General features: G+C 44.0%; 1 protein-coding gene across 7 annotated transcripts in view; it reads right to left on the bottom strand.

Moving 5' to 3' along the window:
- Positions 1–20,759, bottom strand: part of LOC123997300 (nexilin-like) — a 49,137-nt gene that overhangs the window by 10,171 nt on the left and 18,207 nt on the right. For 6 of the 7 annotated variants that reach the window (XM_046301461.1, XM_046301468.1, XM_046301456.1 and 3 more), the window contains 8 exons: positions 16,176–16,755; positions 15,485–15,676; positions 14,775–14,862; positions 14,358–14,506; positions 10,315–10,512; positions 9,894–10,070; positions 3,472–3,660; positions 3,071–3,262 (listed from right to left, as the gene is read on the bottom strand). In XM_046301461.1, the coding sequence (XP_046157417.1) occupies positions 3,071–3,262; positions 3,472–3,660; positions 9,894–10,070; positions 10,315–10,512; positions 14,358–14,506; positions 14,775–14,862; positions 15,485–15,676; positions 16,176–16,715 (1,725 nt within the window). In that variant the 5' untranslated portion in view covers positions 16,716–16,755. Of the gene's footprint in view, positions 1–3,070; positions 3,263–3,471; positions 3,661–9,893; positions 10,071–10,314; positions 10,513–14,357; positions 14,507–14,774; positions 14,863–15,402; positions 15,677–16,175; positions 16,756–20,759 lie in introns of those variants that run through there. The other variant, XM_046301477.1, reaches the window with a different exon arrangement.

Below are 20,759 nucleotides of genomic sequence, written 5' to 3'. Positions count from 1 at the left end.
GAATGTTATGTTTCCGAGCCCATGCTTCGTCCATGAAACAACCCTCAGCCCCAGAGTCAATCAAAGCACTGCATGTAGCACCCGAACCGGTCCAGCGTAGATGGACCGACATAGTAGTACAAGATCTAGATGAAGGGACCTGAGTAGTAGCGCTCACCAGTAGCCCTCCGCTTACTGATGGGCTCTGGCCTCTTACTGGACATGAAATAACAAAATGTCCAGCAACTCCGCAATAGAGGCACAGGCGGTTGGTGATCCTCTGTTCCCTCTCCTTATTCGAGATGCGAATCCCTCCCAGCTGCATGGGCTCAGTCTCAAAGCCAGAGGGAGATGGTTGCGATGCGGAGCAGGGAAACACCGTTGATGCGAGCTCTCTTCCACGAGCCCGGTGACGAAGATCTACCCGTCGTTCTATGCGGATGGCGAGAGCAATCAAGGAGTCCACATCTGAAGGAACCTCCCGGGAGAGAATCTCATCCTTAACCACTGCGTGGAGTCCCTCCAGAAAACGAGCGAGCAGCGCCGGCTCGTTCCACTCACTAGAGGCAGCAAGAGTGCGAAACTCAATGGAATAATCCGTTATGGACCGTTCACCTTGGCATAAGGAAGCCAGGGCCCTAGAAGCCTCCTCACCAAAAACTGAACGGTCAAAAACCCGAATCATCTCCTCCTTAAAGTTCTGGAATCTGTTAGAGCAATCAGCCCTTGCCTCCCAGATAGCTGTGCCCCATTCTCGAGCCCGGCCAGTAAGGAGTGAAATGACGAAAGCAACCCGAGCTCTCTCTCTAGAGTATGTGTGGGGTTGGAGAGAGAACACAATCTCACACTGCGTGAGAAAGGAGCGGCACTCAGTGGGCTGCCCGGAGTAGCAAGGTGGGTTATTAACCCTGGGTTCAGGAGGCTCGGCAGGCCAGGGAGTAACAGGTGGCACGAGACGTAGACTCTGGAACTGTCCAGAGAGGTCGGAAACCTGAGCGGCCAGGTTCTCCACGGCATGACGAGCAGCAGACAATTCCTGCTCGTGTCTGCCGAGCATGGCTCCTTGGATCTCGACGGCAGTGTAACGAGCGTCTGAAGTCGCTGGGTCCATTCTTTGATCGGTTCCTTCTGTTATGCAGGTGAAGGAGGACCCAAACGCGACTTAACAGAAACAGAGTTTATTAATGCTCAAAACCGAATAACTGAAATCCTCTAGATAGTAGAGGGGAAAACAACTGGAGAAGCGGCCACAGACTGCAGGTCGCTTCGGGTAGGCGCAGGCCGTAGTCAACTGAGACACCTGCTCACACGCAGCGTCTGAAGAAGGCACAAAACACGACAGGACAGGGTGATACACAATCACGGCAAAAAACACGACAGGACAGGGCGAAACGCAATTACAGCATGGAATACAAAACAAGGAACCGATGGAACAGGAACGGATAACAAAGGAATAAATAGGGAGTCTAATCAGGGGAAAGGATCGGGAACAGGTGTGGGAAGGCTAAATGATGATTAGGGGAATAGGAACAGCTGGGAGCAGGAACGGAACGACAGAGAGAAGAGAGAGCGAGAGAGTGAAAGGGGGAGGGGGAGAGAGAGGGATAGAACCAAACAAGACCAGCAGAGGGAAACGAATAGCATGGGGAGCACAGGGACAAGACATGACAATAAATGACAAACATGACAGGACACACATGATAAAGAGCCATCCATTTACAACCTTGAATTTACAGTAAGAAATTACAGTATTAGCATTTCATGGCAATCACTATTATTTCCTCTTAGTCAGTGGACAAATACAATTGTCATTTGAAAGTGAAAATATCTTACTTCTCCATATGGAGTCTTAGATTTTTCTAGATCCAGGGAGCTCTTTAAGGAGATCATTTTTAAGGTAGGAACAGCAATTGCAAGTGTACCATTTGAGTTTGAACAGTAACGTTACATCATCATGTATGATTAATCCATGTCCAATTAGAGTCCAATTATAGATTGAGTTCCTATACTAAATACAGCCTACCTCAAATGTTAATATTGCCGTTAGTTTACGGTAGATTGAAGAAACATTGGTCACACTTTAAATCAACCATAACAGTAACACTTCAAGTGTTGTTCAATATATAGGTCGTGACAGGCAAGTCATAACTCTGTCATTCTAGTTGATATTAGAGCGCTTATGACACTGTTATATGTGCTTCGTGAAATAAACTTAATATAAATAAATAAATAATAATGGGCTCCCGAGTGGGGCAGCGGTCTAAGGCACTACAGACCTTGGTTCGATCCCGGGCTGTATGGCCGTGATCGTGAGTCCCATAGGACGGTGCATAATTGACCCAGCATCGTCCGGGTTAGGGGAGAGTTTGGCCGGGGTGGCTTTACTTGGCTCATCGCACTCTAGCGACTCCTTGAGGAGAACCGGGTGCCTGCAAGCTGACCTTGGTCATCAAGTGAACATTGTTTCCTCCGACACATTTGTGTGGCTGGCATCAAGGTTGAGAAGGGCAGGTGTTAAGAAGCACGGTTTGGCGGGTCATGTTTCGGGGGACGCATAACTCGACCTTCACCTTCCAAGCACGTTGGGGAGTGCTAACGATGAGACACGATTGGAATTGGGGATAGAAAGGGGGGTAAAATCACCCCCCCAAAAAATGATACACAAAATAATTTATAATAATAAAAAAATAACAACTCTTCAAATGTTAACACTATAACTTCTTAACTTATGAAAGGATAATGAAGTATTCAAAAGCACTTCATAAAGCCTACATATAGACAGCATGAAACATTACTCACTATGGCTCTATTCATGATGAGTAATCAAAATAATTTCTATCTTTTTTTACTTCAGTCGACGTGTTAGCGCAGGGCTTCATTTGCTACATGCTGGTGCTGCCTGCAGAGGTATGTTCATAGAGATCCTATAATTTACAAATGTATTGTTTTATATGATAGTTATACCATATTTGATCCACTTCTAAAATTAACGTTTTCCTGACCAAGATGGCAGATTTTTTTGTCATGTTGCTAGGATACCAAATTCCACTAGTAAATTGTAGGATCTCTATGGTTATGTTACCCATCCTACCATATTCTTGCGAGCTTCTGTGAAGAGCCTCTTCTCCTCCTCCAGCCTCCTCTTGGCCTCCTCCTCCGCTTTCTTCTCCTCCACCTCTCTCCTCTGACGCTCCTTGTCCTCGAAGCTGACACACAGCTTCCCTGGCTTGCTGCCCTCCAGGTTCAGCATGGCCATCAACACCTCGTCATCGTCATCCACTATCTGGAGAAGGAGGACAACGACGAGAGAGCTCAAACTAGTGTCTGACATCTCGAGGCTCACAATATTAAACATAAAAAGGAGCTGTAAAGACAGTGATTATATTGATGGTCCCAGATCTGTTTGTGCTGGACGTTTGGCATAGGAGCTGGCAAGACAGCCCAAACAGATATGGGGCAAGGCGAAGTGACCATCACATCACACTCACTGACCATGCTTTTCCTGGCCTCGGCGAAAGCCTTCCTCTCCTCTTCCATTCGTCTCTTGTATTCAACCTCTGCTGCTTTGCGTTCATTCTCTACCCTCTGTTTCTCAAGCTCCTCGAAGCTCAACCTCAGTTTACCAGGCTGGATGACGTCTCTCTCGCCTTGAGCTCCTTGTGAGTCCTCCTCATCTTCTCCCTGCAAGTACATAGAGTTCCAAAGTCACACCAGGCCCAAGGCTAGGGAAATACAGTGGCTTGCGAAAGTATTCAATCCTTTGGCATTTTTCCTATTTTGTTGCCTAACAACCTGGAATTAAAATATATTTTTTTAGGTTTGTATCATTTGATTTACACAACATTCCTACCACTTTGAAGATGCAAAATATTTTTTATTGTGAAACAAACAAGAAATAAGACAAAAAAAACAGAAAACTTGAGCATGCATAACTATTCACACCCCCAAAGTCAATACTTTATAGAGACACCTTTTGCAGCAATTACAGCTACAAGTCTCTAGGGTTATGTCTCTATAAGCTTGGCAAATCTAGCCACTGGGATATTTGCCCATTCTTCAAGGAAAAACTGCTCCAGCTCCTTCAAGTTGGATGGGTTCTGCTGGAGTACAGCAATCTTTAAGTCATACCACAGATTCTCAATTGGATTGAGGTCTGGGCTTTGACTAGGCCATTCCAAGACATTTAAATGTTTCCCCTTAAACCACTCAAGTGTTGCTTTAGCAGTATGCTTAGGGTCATTGTCCTGCTGGAAGGTGAACCTCCGTCCCAGCTTACATCTCTGGAAAACAAGCAGGTTTCCCTAAAGAATTTCCCTGTATTTAGCACCATCCATCATTCCTTCAAATCTGACCAGTTTCCCAGTCACTGCCGATGAAAAACATCCCTACAGCATGATGCTGCCACCACCATGCTTCACTGTGGGGATGATGTTCTCAGGGTGATGAGAGGTGTTGGGTTTGCGCCAGACATAGCATTTTCCTTGATGGTCAAAAAGCTCAATTTTAGTCTCATCTGACCAGAGTACCTTCTTCCATATGTTTGGGGAGTCTCCACTGTGGAGCTTTGCAGCTCCTTCTGGGTTATCTTTGGTCTCTTTTTGCCTCTCTGATTAATCCCCTCCTTGCCTGGTCCGTGAGTTTTGGTGAGCGGCCCTCTCTTGGCAGATTTGTTGTGGTGCCATATTCTTTCAATTGTTTTACAATGGATTTAATGGTGCTCCTGATCTGTACTTCTCCACAACTTTGTCCCTGACCTGTTTGGAGAACTCCTTGGTCTTCATGGAGCCGCATGGTGGTGCCCCTTACTTAGTGGTGTTGCCTTTCAGAACAGGTGTATATATACTGAGATCATGTGACAAATCATGTGACACTTAGATTGCACACAGGTGGACTTTATTTAACTAATTATGTGACTTCCAAAGGTAATTGGTTGGACCAGATCTTATGTAGGGGTTTCAAAGCAAAGGGGTGAATACATATGCACGAACCACTTTTCGTTTTACTTTTTTTTTTTTTACCAGTTCTTTTTTAAATTTCACTTCACCAATTTGGAATATTTTGTGTATGTCCATTACATTAAATAAAAATACAAATCCATTTAAATTACAGGTTATAATGCAACAAAATAGGAAAAACGCCAAGGGGGAAGAATACTTTTGCAAAGCACTGGATAGCTCAGGTGGTTAGAACACAGTAATAAAAACAACCACAACCACAACCACCACAATAACAACAACAACGACAACCACAATTACAACACAGGTTCAATCCCCAAAGGAGATTCAGAACACCTAATGAAGGAGTTGACTAAATAACCTTTAGAACTATTGTCACGTCCTGACCATAGAGAGCCTTTATTTTCTATGGTGGAGTAGGTCAGGGCGTGACTGGTGGGTTAGTCTGGTTTATATTTTCTATGTGGGGTTCTAGGTTGTTTTTTCTATGTTGGGGTTTTGGTATGATTCCCAATTAGAGGCAGCTGGCTATCGTTGTCTCTAATTGGGGATCATACTTAAGTAGCATTTTTTCCACCTGTGGGTTATGGGAAATTGTTTATGTTTTGAGTTATTGCATGTAGCATCTCGGTAGTCACGGTTCGTTGTAAGTTTATTGTTTTTTTTTTGTTTTTTTGTCTTTGCTAAGTTTCACTTTCTTTAATAAATATGTGGAACTCTACATACGCTGTGCCTTGGTCCGACCATTATTCCAACGAACGTGACAACTATACTATACACATTATGAAAGTTCTGACAGGTGTGTGTAGTTACAGTATACTTTTCAGAAAGGGGACTTGTGATGGATTGTTTTAATTAAAGGACTGTATGCAATGCTTATTATACTATTTTAACCTGAATAACTACATTCCTATAACTAAACTCATCCTCTCACTGTCATCTGGGTTCATTTTCAGCAAACTTAACATGTGTAAGTATTTGTATGAACATAACAAGATTCTACAACTGAGACATGAACTGAACAAGTTCCACAGACATGTGACTAACATAAATTGAATAATGTGTCCCTGAACAAAGTGGGGGTCAAAATCAAAAGTAACAGTCAGTTTCTGGTGTGGCCACCAGCTACATTAATTACTGCAGTGCATCTCCTCCTCATGGACTGCACCAGATTTGCCAGTTCTTGCTGTGAGATGTTACCCCACTCTTCCACCAAGGCACCTGCAAGTTCCCAGACATTTCTGGGGGGAATGGCCCTAGCCCTCACCCTCCGATCCAACAGGTCCCAGACGTGCTCAATTGGATTGAGATCTCTTTACTGGACATGGCAGAACACTGACATTTCTGTCTTGCAGGAAATCATGCACAGAAGAGCAGTATGGCTGGTGGCATTGTCATGCTGGAGGGTCATGTCAGGATGAGCCAGCAGGAAGGGTACCACATGAGGGAGGAGGATATCTTCCCTGTAAAACACAGCATTGAGCTTGCCTGCAGGTGCGGGCAGCGATCGGTTGAAGAGCATGTATTTAGTTTTACTTGCATTGAAGCTCGTCTGGAGGTTAGTTAACACAGTGTCAAAAGAAGGTCCAGAAATACAGAATGGTGTCGTCTGCATAGAGGTGGATCAGAGACTCGCCAGCAGCAAGAGCAACGTCATTGATGTATACAGATAAAAGAGTCGGTCCGAGAAATGAACCCTGTGGCACCCCCATAGAGACTGCCAGAGGTCCAGACAACAGGCCCTCTGAATTGACACACTGAACTCTGTCTGAAAAGTAGTTGGTGAACCAGACGAGGCAGTCATTTGAGAAACCAAGGGTGTTGAGTCTGCCGATAAGAATGTGGTGATTGACAGTCGAAGCCTTGGCCAGGTCGATGAATACGGCTGCACAGTATTGTCTTTTATCGATGGCAGTTGTGATATCGTTTAGGACCTTGAGCATGGCTGAGGTGCACCCATGTCCAGCTCGGAAACCAGATTGCATAGCGGAGAAGGTACGGTGGGATTCAACATGGTCGTGATCTGTTTGTTAACTTGGCTTTCGAAGACCTTATAAAGGCAGGGTAGGATAGATATAGGTCTGTAACAGTTTGGCTCTAAACCGTAGCAGCTTTCCAATCTGCCTTAGACGATACGAAAGAGAGGTTGAACAGGCTAGTAATAGGGGTTGCAACAATTGCATTGGATCATTTTAGAAAGCGAGGGTCCAGATTGTCTAGCCTAGCTAATTTGTAGGGGTCCAGATTTTGCAACTCTTTCAGAACATCAGCTATCTGGATTTGGGTGAAGGAGAAATGGGGGAGGCTTGGGAAAGTTGCTGTGGGGTGTGCAGGACAGTTGACCGGGGTAGGGGTAGTCAGGTGGAAAGCATGGTCAGCCGTAGAAAAATGCTTATTGAAATGGTCAATTATAGTGGATTTATCGGTGGTGACAATGTTTCCTAGCCTCAGTACAGTGGGCAGTTGGGAGGAGGTGCTCTTATTCTCCTTGGACTTTACAATGTCCCAGAACTTTTTGGAGTTTGTGCTACAGGATGCAATGTTCTCTTTAAAAAACTAGCCTTTGCTTTCCTAACTGCCTGTGTATATTTGTTCCTAACTTCCCTGAAAAGTTGCATATCGCGGGGGCTATTCGATGCTAATGCAGTATGCCACAGAATGTTTTTGTGCTGGTCAAGGTCAGTCAGGTCTGGAGTGAACCAAGGGCTATATGTGTTCCTGGTTCAATTTTCTTTGAATGGGGCATGCTTATTTAAGATGGTGGGGAAATCACTTTTAAAGAATAACCAGGCATCCTCTACTGACGAATTGAGGTCAATATCCATCCAGGATACCCGGGCCAGATCGGTTAGAAAGGCCTGCTCGCTGAAGTAATTTGTGTGAGATTGAGGACATCTAGTTTAGATTGTAGGATGGCCGTGGTGTTAATCATGTCCCAGTTTCGGTCACCTAACAGTACGAGCTCTGAAGATAGATGGGGGGCAATTAATTCACATATGGTGCCCAGGGCACAGCTGGGGGCAGAAGGTGGTCTATAACAAGCGGCAACGGTGAGAGACTTGTTTCTGGAAAGGTGGATTTTTAGAAGTAGAAGCTTGAATTGTTTGGGCACAGACCTGGATAGTATGACAGAACTCTGCAGGCTATCTCTGCAGTAGATTGCAACTCAGCCTCCTTTGGCAGTTCTAGCATGTCGTAAAATGTTATAGTCAGGGATGGAAATGTCAGGATTTTTGGAGGCCTTCCTAAGCCAGGATTCAGACACGGCTAGGACATCCTGTTTGGGAGAGTATGCTAAAGCAGTGAATAAAGCAAACTTAGGGAGGAGGCTTCTAATGTTGACATGCATGAAACAAAGGCTTTTACGATTACAGAAGTCAACAAATGAGAGCGCCTGGTGAATGGGAGTGGAACTAGGTGCTGCAAGGCCCGGATTAACCTCTACGTTACCAGATAAACAGAGAAGGAGTAGGATAAGGGTACGGCTAAAGGCTATAAGGACTGGCCGTCTCGTGCGTTCGGATAGAGAGTAAAAGGAGCAGGTATCTGGGCGAGGAAGAATAGATTCAAGGCACAATGTACAGACAAGGGTATGGTAGGATATGAATACAGTGGAGGTAAACCTAGGCATTGAGTGACGATGAGAGAGGTTTTGCCTCTAGAGACATCATTTAAACCAGGTGAGGTCACCGCACGTGTGGGAGGTGAAACAAAAGGGCTAGCTAAGTCATATTGAGCAGGGCTGGAGGCTCTACAGTGAAATAAGACAATGATCACCAACTAAAACAGAAATGGACAAGGCATATTGACATTGGGGAGTGGCATGCATAGCCGAGTGATCATAGGGACCAGTGGGTAGCTAGGTGAGCTGGAGACACGGCGATTCAGACAGCTAGCGGGCCGGGGCTAGCAGGCTAGCAGAAGGTCCTTAGGGGGAGGTCACGACGGAAGAGTCTGTTGTAGCCCCCTCGGACGGTTACGTCGGCAGACCAGCTCGGCGGGGATCGGCGGGGCTCCGTGTCAGCAGTAAAAGGGGCCCAGGCTAATTTGCAAAATAGCTATTGTAGCCCAAGGAGTGGCTGAAGGACCTCCTCAGCTTGCAGGGAGATGGGCCTAGCACAAGGCTAGTTCCAGGCTAACTGGTGATTGCTTCGGGACAGAGACGTTAGCCAGGGGTAGCCACTCAGATAGCAGCTAGTTAGCTGTGATGATCCAGGTCAAAAGGATCAGAGCTTGCGATAGGTATCCGAAGATGTGGAGAAAAAGCAGTCCAGTATGCTCTGGGTTGAATCGCGCTGTGCAAACTGGCTGGAGTTGACAGGGCTAAGGTTAGCTGATGACCACTAGCAGTGGCTAACTGAATACTAGCTAATAGCTAGTTAGCTGGCTAGCTTCTGTTGGGGGCTCCGGTTCTAAAGTATAGAAAATAGCAGATCCATACCACATTGGGTGAGACGGGTTGCAGGAGAGTATGTTGAAATCGAGGTTAAAAATATAAAAAATATATAAGAAATATATATGAAGGAAAGATATATATATAGACACGGGACACGACAACACAAAGACAAAGACGTCTGAACCGCTATGCCATCTTGGATTCGACCTTGACGGACCCTCCACCTCAAAATATATACGAAGGAAAAAATATATGGGGCAGCAGCGTAGCCTAGTGGTGACATTTCTTTTTTTGCTGAGTTTCCATAACACCACAACATTCAAGCTCTGACAGATACATTTTTTAAAAGTATTATCAAAGACAGCACAAGTCAACTTCAAAAGCACAAGAGTAAAGCACTGAATGGAAGGGTTTGCGAAGGGAATGTGCAGGGTTGACACGGAATGCCACTGCTAATTTACCTCCAAGGTTGATCTAGCACTGAAATACTGAATCTCAGCTCTCACAAGGAAAGAACAGGACATTGAAATGTGATGTGCTAATAAGTGAATAAGATCAGTCACCATTTCCAGCTTGGCCTCCTCAAAGGCTTTCTTCTCGTCCTGCAGACGTCGTTTAGCCTCCCTCTCTGCCTGCTTTCTCAGGCATTCCTGCCTCTCCTTCTCAGCCTCCTCAAACGTCATTTTTAGCTTCCCAGGAGTCACCTGCTCCTTCTCTGTGGGCTGTTCCTCGTCCTCATCCTGGTATTGACACAATCAGTCTACATCAGAGACCATGATATCCACATGAAGTATTGACACAGACAGAATATAATAGCTTTCATGAAATATTAGATTTTCCTAGTAACACCTATGCTCAATCTACACCTAGACTACCATGAAGTATTGACACAGATATAATGGCTTTCCTGAAATATTGGATTTCTAGAAACAGCTATGCTGCCAGTCCTGCCGAAGCCTGTGGGAGAGGTTCTCCTCAGCTCACCTGGACAGCCGAGCTCCGCTTGGCCTCGCGGAAGGAGAGCCTGTTCTCGTTGTAGCGCTTCTTCTTCTCCTCCTCTGTCTTCTTCTTCTGTTCTTCCTCGCGGTTCTTCTCCAGGTCCTCAAAGTTCATCTTGATCCTGCCTGGAGGTCGTGACAGCTTTGCCGGCACCACACGGACCAGGATGGTGTCATCTCCCTCCTGACATAAATGGACAAAAGCCATTGTTAGAAGAGTAAATTACAATAACATAAGATACAATAAGACAAGACAGTACTTCATTTAGCACATCAAACATCAACAAAACAAACCATTTCCTGGTCTGTGAACTTTACAAATGCTGAAGTGGTCGTGTTTATTAAAGTAATGGACTAAACCTATGTTGTACATTATGAAATTATAGTTGATACCTCTCAACTAAAAAAGAAAATCCCCACAAACACACACACACACACACACACACACACACACACACACACACACACACACACACACACACACACACACACACACACACACACACACACACACACACACACACACACACACACACACACACACACACACACACACACACACACACACACACACACAGAAGATAGGCCTTGAAGGAGAACGTTCTTTTGGTAATGGCCAACATTTGCAGTAGACCTGTCAGTGAACGTCAGCCCTAAGATAGGAGAGTCTAATTGGGTCAGCTAGCTAGGAAGCAGGGGCTAATTTAGACAGTCAGTGGTGTGGGAAACATTTACCAGTCACATGCTGTCTATACCCGGCAGTGTCTGTGGCTCAAGCAGCAGCAGTAGAACTCATTAGCCCAGTTGTTTCTATCCCACTCAGTCAGTACTGGCTCCAATTGAAGCTACCTCCCAGGCTCAATAAACCAGGAAGAATTCCCCAAGTTTTCACTAACTTTTACAGTATAGGTACATGCAGTAGGTTGCAGTGAAAGGAGACAATGAAGAGATGGGTTTATCCAGCTTTCATCATGTTCAAGAGACAAATGACTCAAAATCAGTGGAGTAGAACTAATAACAACACTGTGTGAACAGTAAGCACTGAATATAAACAGACAATATCCATGCAGCCTGTCCATCCACAGCCAAACCAAACGGATTTCCACAAAAAGGAAACCCTTTCAATAGGCTTTTTCAGAGTAACTATATTGGAACATCTCTGTAATTGCCCTGTGCCAAGATAGAAAGTACATTCAGTACCACTCTTCCTTTAATTTAATTACATTAGAATTAGTCTAGTAGTACTAAGTACTATGTAATTCCCTATCTAGTACAAGGTCATTAACATATTCATTAGAGTGATCCTGAAATGGCACGCAAAGGTTAGCAGGTGCCACAGGTGTATTAGCAGGTGTATTTCAATTGAATTTGAAAGAATAACATGAATGTTTTCTATTGTATACTTTAAATTTGCACTATAAATTTGAACATATTTGAAATGTCAAAAAATGTGTTATTACTTGTATCCATCCAGTACCTTGTTGTATCTAGGTCAACCTCGATTTGGTAATGAAGAACTGGCTTCAATCTAGTTTGGCATGGCTAAAACTACAGCTAGCCTAGCATTAGACGCGGCTTCCAGGCTTCACTCACGTCATACCGAAGGTGAGATGAAAGCCCGTGGCAGAGACAAGCCTAGCTTTAATGCACAGCGCTGGATGCTTAAAATGCTTTCAACATTTAATGCGTTAATGCACAGCGCTGAATGCTTCTTAAGCAACCAGACTATTTCAGTTTGTGGCACATTCTAAGGCCTGTATCTGAAGAAGGCTGTGTGATGACACATCTGAAGATTTATATGATATACACTACCTATTAAAAGTTTTAGAACACCTACTCGTTCAAGGGTTTTCTTTATTTTGACCATTTCTACATTGTAGAATAATAGTGAAGACATCAAAACTACAAATGTGTTAAAGAAATCAAAATATTTTTTATATTTGAAATTCGTCAAATAGCCCCCCGTTGCCATGATGACAGCTTTGCACGCACTTGGCATTCTCTCAACCAGCTTCACCTAGAATGCTTTTCCAACAGTCTTGAAGGAGTTCCCACAAATGCTGAGAACTTGTTGGCTGTTTTTCCGTCAATCTGCGGTCCGACTCATCCCAAACCATCTCAATTTGGTTGAGGTCGGGAGATTGTGGAGGCCAGGTCATCTGATGCAGCACTCCATCACTCTCCTTCTTGGTCAAAAAGCCCTTGCACAGCCTGGAGATGTGTTTTGGGTCATTGACCTGTTGAAAAACAAATGATAGTCCCACTAAGCCAAACCAGATGGGAGGGCGCATCTTTGCAGAATGCTGTGGTAGCCAAGCTGGTTAAATCACAGACAGTGTCACCAGCAAAGCACCCCCACACCATAACACCTCCTCCTCCATGCTTCATGGTGGGAAATACACATGTGGAGATTATCCGTTCACCCACACCGTGTCTCACAAAGATACAGTGGTTGGAACCAAAAATATCAAATTTGGACTCCAGACCAAAGGACACATTTCCATTGGTCTGATGTCCATTGCTTGTGTTTCTTGGCCCAAGCATGTCATTTCTTATTGGTGTCCTTTAGTAGTGATTTCTTTGCAGCATTTCGAACATGAAGGTCTGATTCACATAGTCTCCTCTGAACAGTTGATGTTGAGATGTGTCTGTTACTTGAACTCTGTGAAGCATTTACTTGGGCTGTAATTTCTGAGGCAGGTAACTCTAATGAACTTATCCTCTGCAGCAGAGGTAACTGTGGGTCTTCCATTCCTGTGGCGGTCCACATGAGAGCCAGTTTCATCATAGCACTTGATAGTAATGATGGACTGTCGTTTCTGGTTGCTTATTTGAGCTGTTCCTGCCATAATATTGTCATGTTTTGTCATATATTGTCTTGTCATTATGCTTTCCCTTCTGTTCGTTTCCCCCTGCTGGTCTTTTTAGGTTCGTTCCCCTTTTTCTCTCTCCCCTCCTCTCTCTCTTCTCTCTATCGTTCCGTTCCTGCTCCCAGCTGTTCCTATTCCCCTAATCAATCATTTAGTCTTCCCACACCTGTTCCCTATCTTTTTCCCTGATTAGAGTCCCTATTTCTCCCCTTGTTTTCCGTTCCTGCCCTGTCGGATCCTTGTCTATTGTTCACCGTGCTGTGTCTGTGTATCGCCCTGTCGTGTCGTGTTTCCCTCAGATGCTGCGTGGTGAGCAGGTGTCTGAGTCTGCTACGTTCAAGTGCCTTCCCGAGGCAACCTGCAGTTCAAGATCGAGTCTCCAGTCTGTTCTTGTCATTACGAGTGGAATTGTGCTTTATGATTGTATTTTTACTTTACTGGATTAAAGACTCTGTTTTCGCCAAGTCGCTTTTGGGTCCTCATTCACCTGCATAACAAATATAGACTTGCTCTTTTACCAAATAGGGCTATCTTCTGTATACCCCCCTACCTTGTCACAACACAACTGATTGGCTCAAACACATTAAGAAGGAAATAAATTATTTTAAGAAGGCACTTAATTTAAATGCATTCCAGGTGACTACCTCATGAAGCTGGTTGAGAGAATGCCAAGAGTTTGCAAAGCTGTCATCAAGGCAAAGGTTGGCTACTTTGAAGAATCTCAAAGTTGTTTAACACTTTTTTGGTTACTACATGATTCCATATCTGTTATTTCATAGTTTTGATGTCTTCACTATTATTATACAATGTAGAAAATAGTAGAAATTAAGAAAACCCTTGAATGAGTTGGTATTCTAAAACCTTTGACCGGTACTGTATATCTGATAGTATATAGTGTATCAGACATGATATGTGCTCTCAGAGCTGCAATGGATTGCAGCACCACTCAAGTCCTTTGTAGCAACTGTTAGCCTTTCAAATGGCACTTAAAATACATCATCCAGGTGGCAGTTGAGGATTACCTGACTGATTACACAGAGGTGGAGGCCAGTCCCTCATCGGGGGCAGCGATTGAGCAATCCAGCCCTGATGTACCGCTTCCCTTATAGGCCACGTTACAGTTTACCTCTGGCCCAACGAAGGAATCCCGCAAGCTTACCTCTGCGGCTTTCTTGGCCAGCTCCTTCTGCATCTTGGCTTTCTCCATGATGTCCTGGATGGCGCGCTTCTTCCTCTCCTCCTCCATCCGCTTCCTCTCCTCCTCTTGTCTCTGCTTCTCCATCTCTGCAAACTTCCCCTTCACACTGCCTGTAGAGTGTAGACCCCACATGTTGATGATGTGACCACAGTACAAACACCAGGGCCGTGTTCATTAGGCCCGCAAAGTTTTACAACAGTTTGCAATGGACATGATAATGAGCGTTAATTATTGGTTAGGTCCAGGTAGTCTCATCCTGTTTCAGTCTGTTTCCTTCCATTTGTTACCTAATGAATACAACCCAATGGGTGAGATGAGGATAAGGACACCACCCTCCTCCTCAGCCATCTCCCAGCCCACCTGCCCCCCATTTCCTACCTGTGATCTTGGGGACGTAGGATTTCTCTACCTTGGCCGGCTTCACCTCCTCCTCCTCCTCATCACTGGAGGCGAGTAGTTCTTTTATCTGTGGTGGATCAGAGGGAGAGCGTTGCTGAGAGGTTACCGGTTTATCTAGGATCATCTGCTCTGCACGCTAGCCACCTCAGGAGCCATGCTGGGCCCAGAAAGTACTCAAAGCCCTAATCTGGTAAAATAGCACGAGCATGTGACCCACAGGGAGGCCTCTGATTGGATCATGCGGTTGTGACATAGGGGGAGATCAACACTTAGGCATCCAGTCTCTAAGAGTTAGCTACTACAGTACAGGGCGTTTTCTTCTCTCCTCCTGAGTATCACGGTGTTCCACCCTTGTATCAGACGTTGCTTGTTTTACTGTAATGTGTCCTGTGATACAGCTTTTAATAAAGGACAACATGCGTAAAATAGAAAATGTATTTAGTATGTCCTCAACTATTCCCATGTTTTGGGTATAAGTTTGCCCTAAATTGACATAAGCACAAACCAAGCACATCTATAACATAATTGTTAAGATATTTCAATAGAACGTTGAGATTTTTTTGTGCAAAGTGATATGATGCTGATATGAGTTTTCCAGTACACCCACACTGCTGTTGTTGAGGCTCGTGCTCCATGCCATGCAGGTCACAGTTAGTTGGGGTTAACTCTCTCGGTGTTTGACCTCCGACCTGTTGCTTCCTGCGGTTGTATTCTCTCTCCTTGACGTACTGCTCCTTCCTTTTCTGGTGCTCCTCTAGGCTCCTCCTACTGTTGCGCTCCTCCCTGGCCTTCTGCATGGCCTCAAACTTGTTCTTCACGTCAGCCTTACCGATCTGGGGCACATAGCTCCTTGCCACCGGCTTTTTGGAGCGCAGAAGTCTCTGGAGTAAGACGAAAATACAAGAAATGAATTGCTAAGATTCATATATAGGAGTGTGGTTCTCAGATCTAAAAGAGATGTTTTGAATAGTATTATCTAGCTGAACGTTACAGAAACGTTATGAAAGATCTACAGGCCGTCAATCCCTAACACAAGGATAGGCAACTTTGATGGGGGTGGGGGCCACAAAAAATCTGAACTCATCATGAGGGGCCGCAGTTGCTAGCAGGTCTGCGTACCCAAATTCTTACCCACACATGTAGTCAGAGCCGGCCCTAGCCTTTTGGGGGCCCTAAGCAAAATTTGATCCACAAAAGGGGGCCCCGCAGCCGGCCAGTTGCCCATCCCTGCCCTAGTGTGGTTGACTCAGCAATGTGCTACACTTCAGATTGACTCTTTTGAATGGTAAATCTATCCAGAAGCAAAGTACATATCACATATATCCATTTCAACTGTTGATAGCAAGATGAACACCACGCCGATTGAGGGCCGTGCCTCACCTTTTGTTTCAGAGCCACCTCAGATACGTTCTGTGACTGGTCCTTCTCTTCTTTCTCTGACTCATCGTTCATGTCATGTGCCACTCCATTTTGTGCCACATCGTTCTTGTCCTTCCTGGATCTTGAACTTTGCCTTGCCTTATCCTTAACTGTATAATTTTCTTTGTGCTCCACATCATTCCTGTCGTGTGCCTCACCTTCTTCCTCCTCCTCTTCCTCGGGCTCTGTGCGAACCTCATCCTCTTCGGTGTGAACTTCTTCCTCATTGTCGCTGTGCGCCTCATTCTTTTCTTGTGCCTCATCATGTTCGTCATGGGACACATCGTTATTTTTGTATGCCTCATTGTTCTTGTGTGCCAAATCATGCTTGTCGTGTTCCACATCGTCCTCTTTGTGTGCCACATGGCCATGCAACTCGTTCATGTTGTCGTTGTTCTCTTTATCACTCATTTTGTGTGCTTCATCACACATATCATGTGCCACATGAGTCATGTCGTGTGCGACATCAGCAATATTTTGTGCTACCTCAGTCATGTTCATGCCACGCTGACAAATTAACAGAGCCCTCTTCAAATGTTACCTGTCAAAAAAATAAAAACACCATTATGGTATGGTACAATAACAACAAACATCTTTCTCGTCACATAATCATGTATTATTCATAATTTATTACTCAAGTTCAGACCCCTTCCCCTTTCCCACATTTTTTTTTAAAGTTACAGCCATATTCTTAGATGTATTCATCTACACACAATAATACCCTATCATGACAAAGTGGAAAAAAAAACATAAATACCTTATTTACATAAGTATTCAGACCCTTTGCTATGACACTCCAAATTGAGCTCAGGTGAATCCTGTTTCCATTGATCATCCTTGAGATGTTTCTCCAACTTGATTGGAGTCCACCTGTGGTCAATTCAATTGATTGGACATGATTTGGAAAGGCACACACCTGTCTGTATAAGGTCCCACAGTTGACAGTACATGTCAGATCATAAACCAAGCCATCAGGTTGAAGGAATTGTCCATAGAGCTTCGAGACAGGATTGTGTCGAGGCACAGATCTGGGGAAGGGTACCAAAACATTCCTGCAGATTTGAAGGTCCCCAAGAACACAATGGCCTCCATCATTCTTAAATGAAAGAAGTTTGGAACCACTAACACTCTTCTTAGAGCTGGCCGACCCGGCCAAACTGAGCAACCGGAGAAGGGTCTTGGTCAGGGAGGTGACCAAGAACCCAATGGTCAGTCTGACAGAGCTCTAGAGTTCCTCTGTGGAGATGGGATAACCTTCCAGAAGGACAACCATCTCTGCAGCACTTCACCAATCAGGTCTTTATGGTAAAGTGGCCAGACGGAAGCCATTTCTCAGTAAAAGGAACATAACAGCCCGCTTGGAGTTTGCCAAATGGCCTGAATGCCAAGCGTCACATCTGGAGGAAACCTGGCACCATCAATATGGTGAAGCAGGGTGGTGGCAGCATCATGCTGTGGCAATGTTTTTCAGCGGCTGGGAGACTAGTCAGGATCGAGGCATGATTGAACGGAGCAAAGTACAGAGGGATCCTTGATGAAAACCTTCTCCAGAGCGCTCAGGACCTCAGCCAAGACAACGCAGGAGTGGCTTCGAGACAAGTCTCTGAATGTCCTTGAGTGGCCCAGCCAGAGCCCTGACTTGAACCCAATCGAACATCTCTGGAGAGGCCTGAAAATAACTGTGCAACGACGCTCCCCATCCAACCTGGCAGAGCTTGAGAGGATCTGCGGAGAAGAATGGGAGAAACTCCCCAAATACTGGTGTGCCAAGCCCAAGAAGACTTGAGGCTGTAATCGCTGCCAAAGATGATTCAACAAAGTACTGAGTAAAGGGTCTAAATACTTATGTAAATGTATTATTTCGAATGAGATGTACATCACGTTCTTTGCCTTCTCAAGTTATACCATTTTCATTTCCTTGAATCATTTTTGTCCGCAACATCAACTTCTAAGGCTGCTCCCCCACTAGATAGCACCGCCACCTCATACTCTGCTTCAAAACTCAATAGGACAGACAGTGACTTCTCAGTTTCACCATGCTCGGGACCGGGTCTGTGTCGCACCAAACGGCGGGCGTCACAGACACAGGGAATCTTTTCGTTACTCCACCACAACACTTAACGCAACGGTCTGAATACTTATGTGATATTTCATTTTTTTCTATGTTGTATAAATTAGCAAACATTTCTAAAAACCTATTGTTGCTTTGTCATTATGGGGTACTGTTTGTAGATTGATGAGGGGGGAAATGATTTAATCCATTTTAGAATAAGGCTGTAACTTAACAAAATGTTGAAAAAGTCAAGAGGTCTGAATACTTTACAAATGCACTGTATCTCCCTTCAAAATGTGTATGAGGCTCCTCTGCCCCATCATGAAACATACTGTATATCCCTTCAAAATGTGTATGATACTCCTCTGCCCCATCATGAAATATACTGTATATCCCTTCAAAATGTGTATGATACTCCTCTGCCCCATCATGAAACATACTGTATTTCCCTTCAAAATGTGTATGAGGCTCCTCTGCCCCATCATGAAACATACTGTAAAGAAAAACGCTAGCAAAATGTAGTCTCATTCACCTCGGTTTTCCTCAAAGATGGGCAATGTAATGGTGAAACATTTCTCCCAATGATGAACTTCAGATTTAGTTTATTCAATACCGAATGCAGAGCTAGGACAACAATTTTACCAGTAAACATTATGTAGTGCCCTTTCATAAGTCTGGTGTGGTAAATGGCTAGCCTATACATGTATGTACTTCAATAATGTGTGTAACTTTTAATATCTGTATCTGTTTCACTTCACTCTTTAAAAAAGGGTTCCAAAAAGTTTCTACCAAGAACCATTTTGATCTGAAGAACCCTTTTTGGAAGACAACAGTTTTTTGTAAGTCAACCTTGAACCTTTAACATCCTAAGAACTGATTTTGGAATACAGGGTTCTTTGATGATTCTTTGGAAGGCAAGAAGAATTCTTTGGAAGGCAAGAAGGGTTCTATATAAAACCAACTATAATATTTCCCAGGAGGCTCTATTGCATGGAGATTTTCAGAATTGTTTGTTTTATGGTAATCTCTATGCTTTTGCATGTACATTGATTGGTTGATTAGTTTTATGCTACAGGAAGATAAAAAATATACAGTTTGTGAAAAAAATCCAATCTATTAGTAATTTGATTTATTGGACCTGTTACTGAGATGGTTTTTCCAGTTTAGATGATTGAGGTAGTCTCAGTATTCAATCATCCCTATTCTGGTAGTCATGCAGAATGCAAGTTACAGGTGATTAACATTTCCACTTGTTGGATATCCTAACTCTGGCTGGATTCCAGTAGGAATTACACGTCACTTTGCAAGCCAGCATAATGTGATTTGCAGGCCTAAAGTGACCTGTCAACTAGGATCTTCTCTAACACCACTGTGTTAGGGTATAATTAGGCCCTCAAAGAAAGTCCTTATGACGTATATAATCTATTGTCATAAATAATAACATTTTAAAGGCTAATAAGGCTGGGGGAACCATTCATAGCAGTTCTAGGAATAATCTTTAGATGATAAAATGGTTATTGGTAGGACCCTTCATAGATGGTTATAAGCAGAACCTTTCATAGCGGGTTCTAGGCAGAATTACACTGAATAAAAATACAAACGGAGCATGTAAAGTGTTGGCCCATGTTTCATGAGCTGAAAAAAAAATCCCAGAAATGTTCCACTTTGTCACGTCCTGACCATAGAAAGCCTTTATTTTCTATGGTGGAGTAGGTCAGGGTGTGACTGGGGGGGTGTTCTAGATTATTATTTCTCTGTGTAGTCTAGTTTTTAGATATCTATGTTCCCAATCAGAGGCAGCTATCTATCGTTGTCTCTGATTGGGGATCATATTTAGGTAGCCTTTTCCCACCTGTTGTTTGTGGGATCTTGTTTTTGTATTGTTGCTTTTGAGCCCTACAAGGCTATATGTTCGTTTGTTTGTTTCTCTTTATTGTTTTTGTTGTTGGTTCACATTCTATAAATTATGATGAACCCAAATCACGTTGTGCCTTGGTCTACCCATTTCGACGAGCATTACACACTTGCACAAATTTTCACACTTATTTCTCTCAAATTTTGTGCACAAATATGTTTACATCCCTGTTAGTGAGCATTTGTCCTTAGCTAAAATAATGAATCCACCTGACAGGTGTGGTGAATCAAGAAGCTAATTAAACAGCATTATTCCACAGGTGCACCTTGTGCTGGGGGTAATAAAAGGTCATTTTAAAATGTACATTTTTTCCACACAACACAAGTATTTATGTCTGCAACAAAGCCATTTTGTTGGTGAAAATTCATTCTGATTTGCTGGGCCTGACTCCCCAGTGGGTGGGCCTGGCTTTCAAGTGGTTGGGCCAATGCCCTCCAATGACCACCCATGGCTGCAACCTTGCCAAGTCATGTAAAATCCATAGACTAGGGCCTAATGAATTTATTTCATTTGACTGATTTCCTTCTATGAACTATAACTCTGTAAATTCTTTGAAATTGTTGCATATTGAGTTTAT

This window comes from Oncorhynchus gorbuscha, linkage group LG02 (assembly GCF_021184085.1).
Source record: "Oncorhynchus gorbuscha isolate QuinsamMale2020 ecotype Even-year linkage group LG02, OgorEven_v1.0, whole genome shotgun sequence".
NCBI classification, from domain to species: Eukaryota; Metazoa; Chordata; class Actinopteri; order Salmoniformes; family Salmonidae; genus Oncorhynchus; species Oncorhynchus gorbuscha.
Note: the sequence above shows the minus strand (reverse complement) of the source record. Positions and strands in the feature narration are given on the sequence as shown.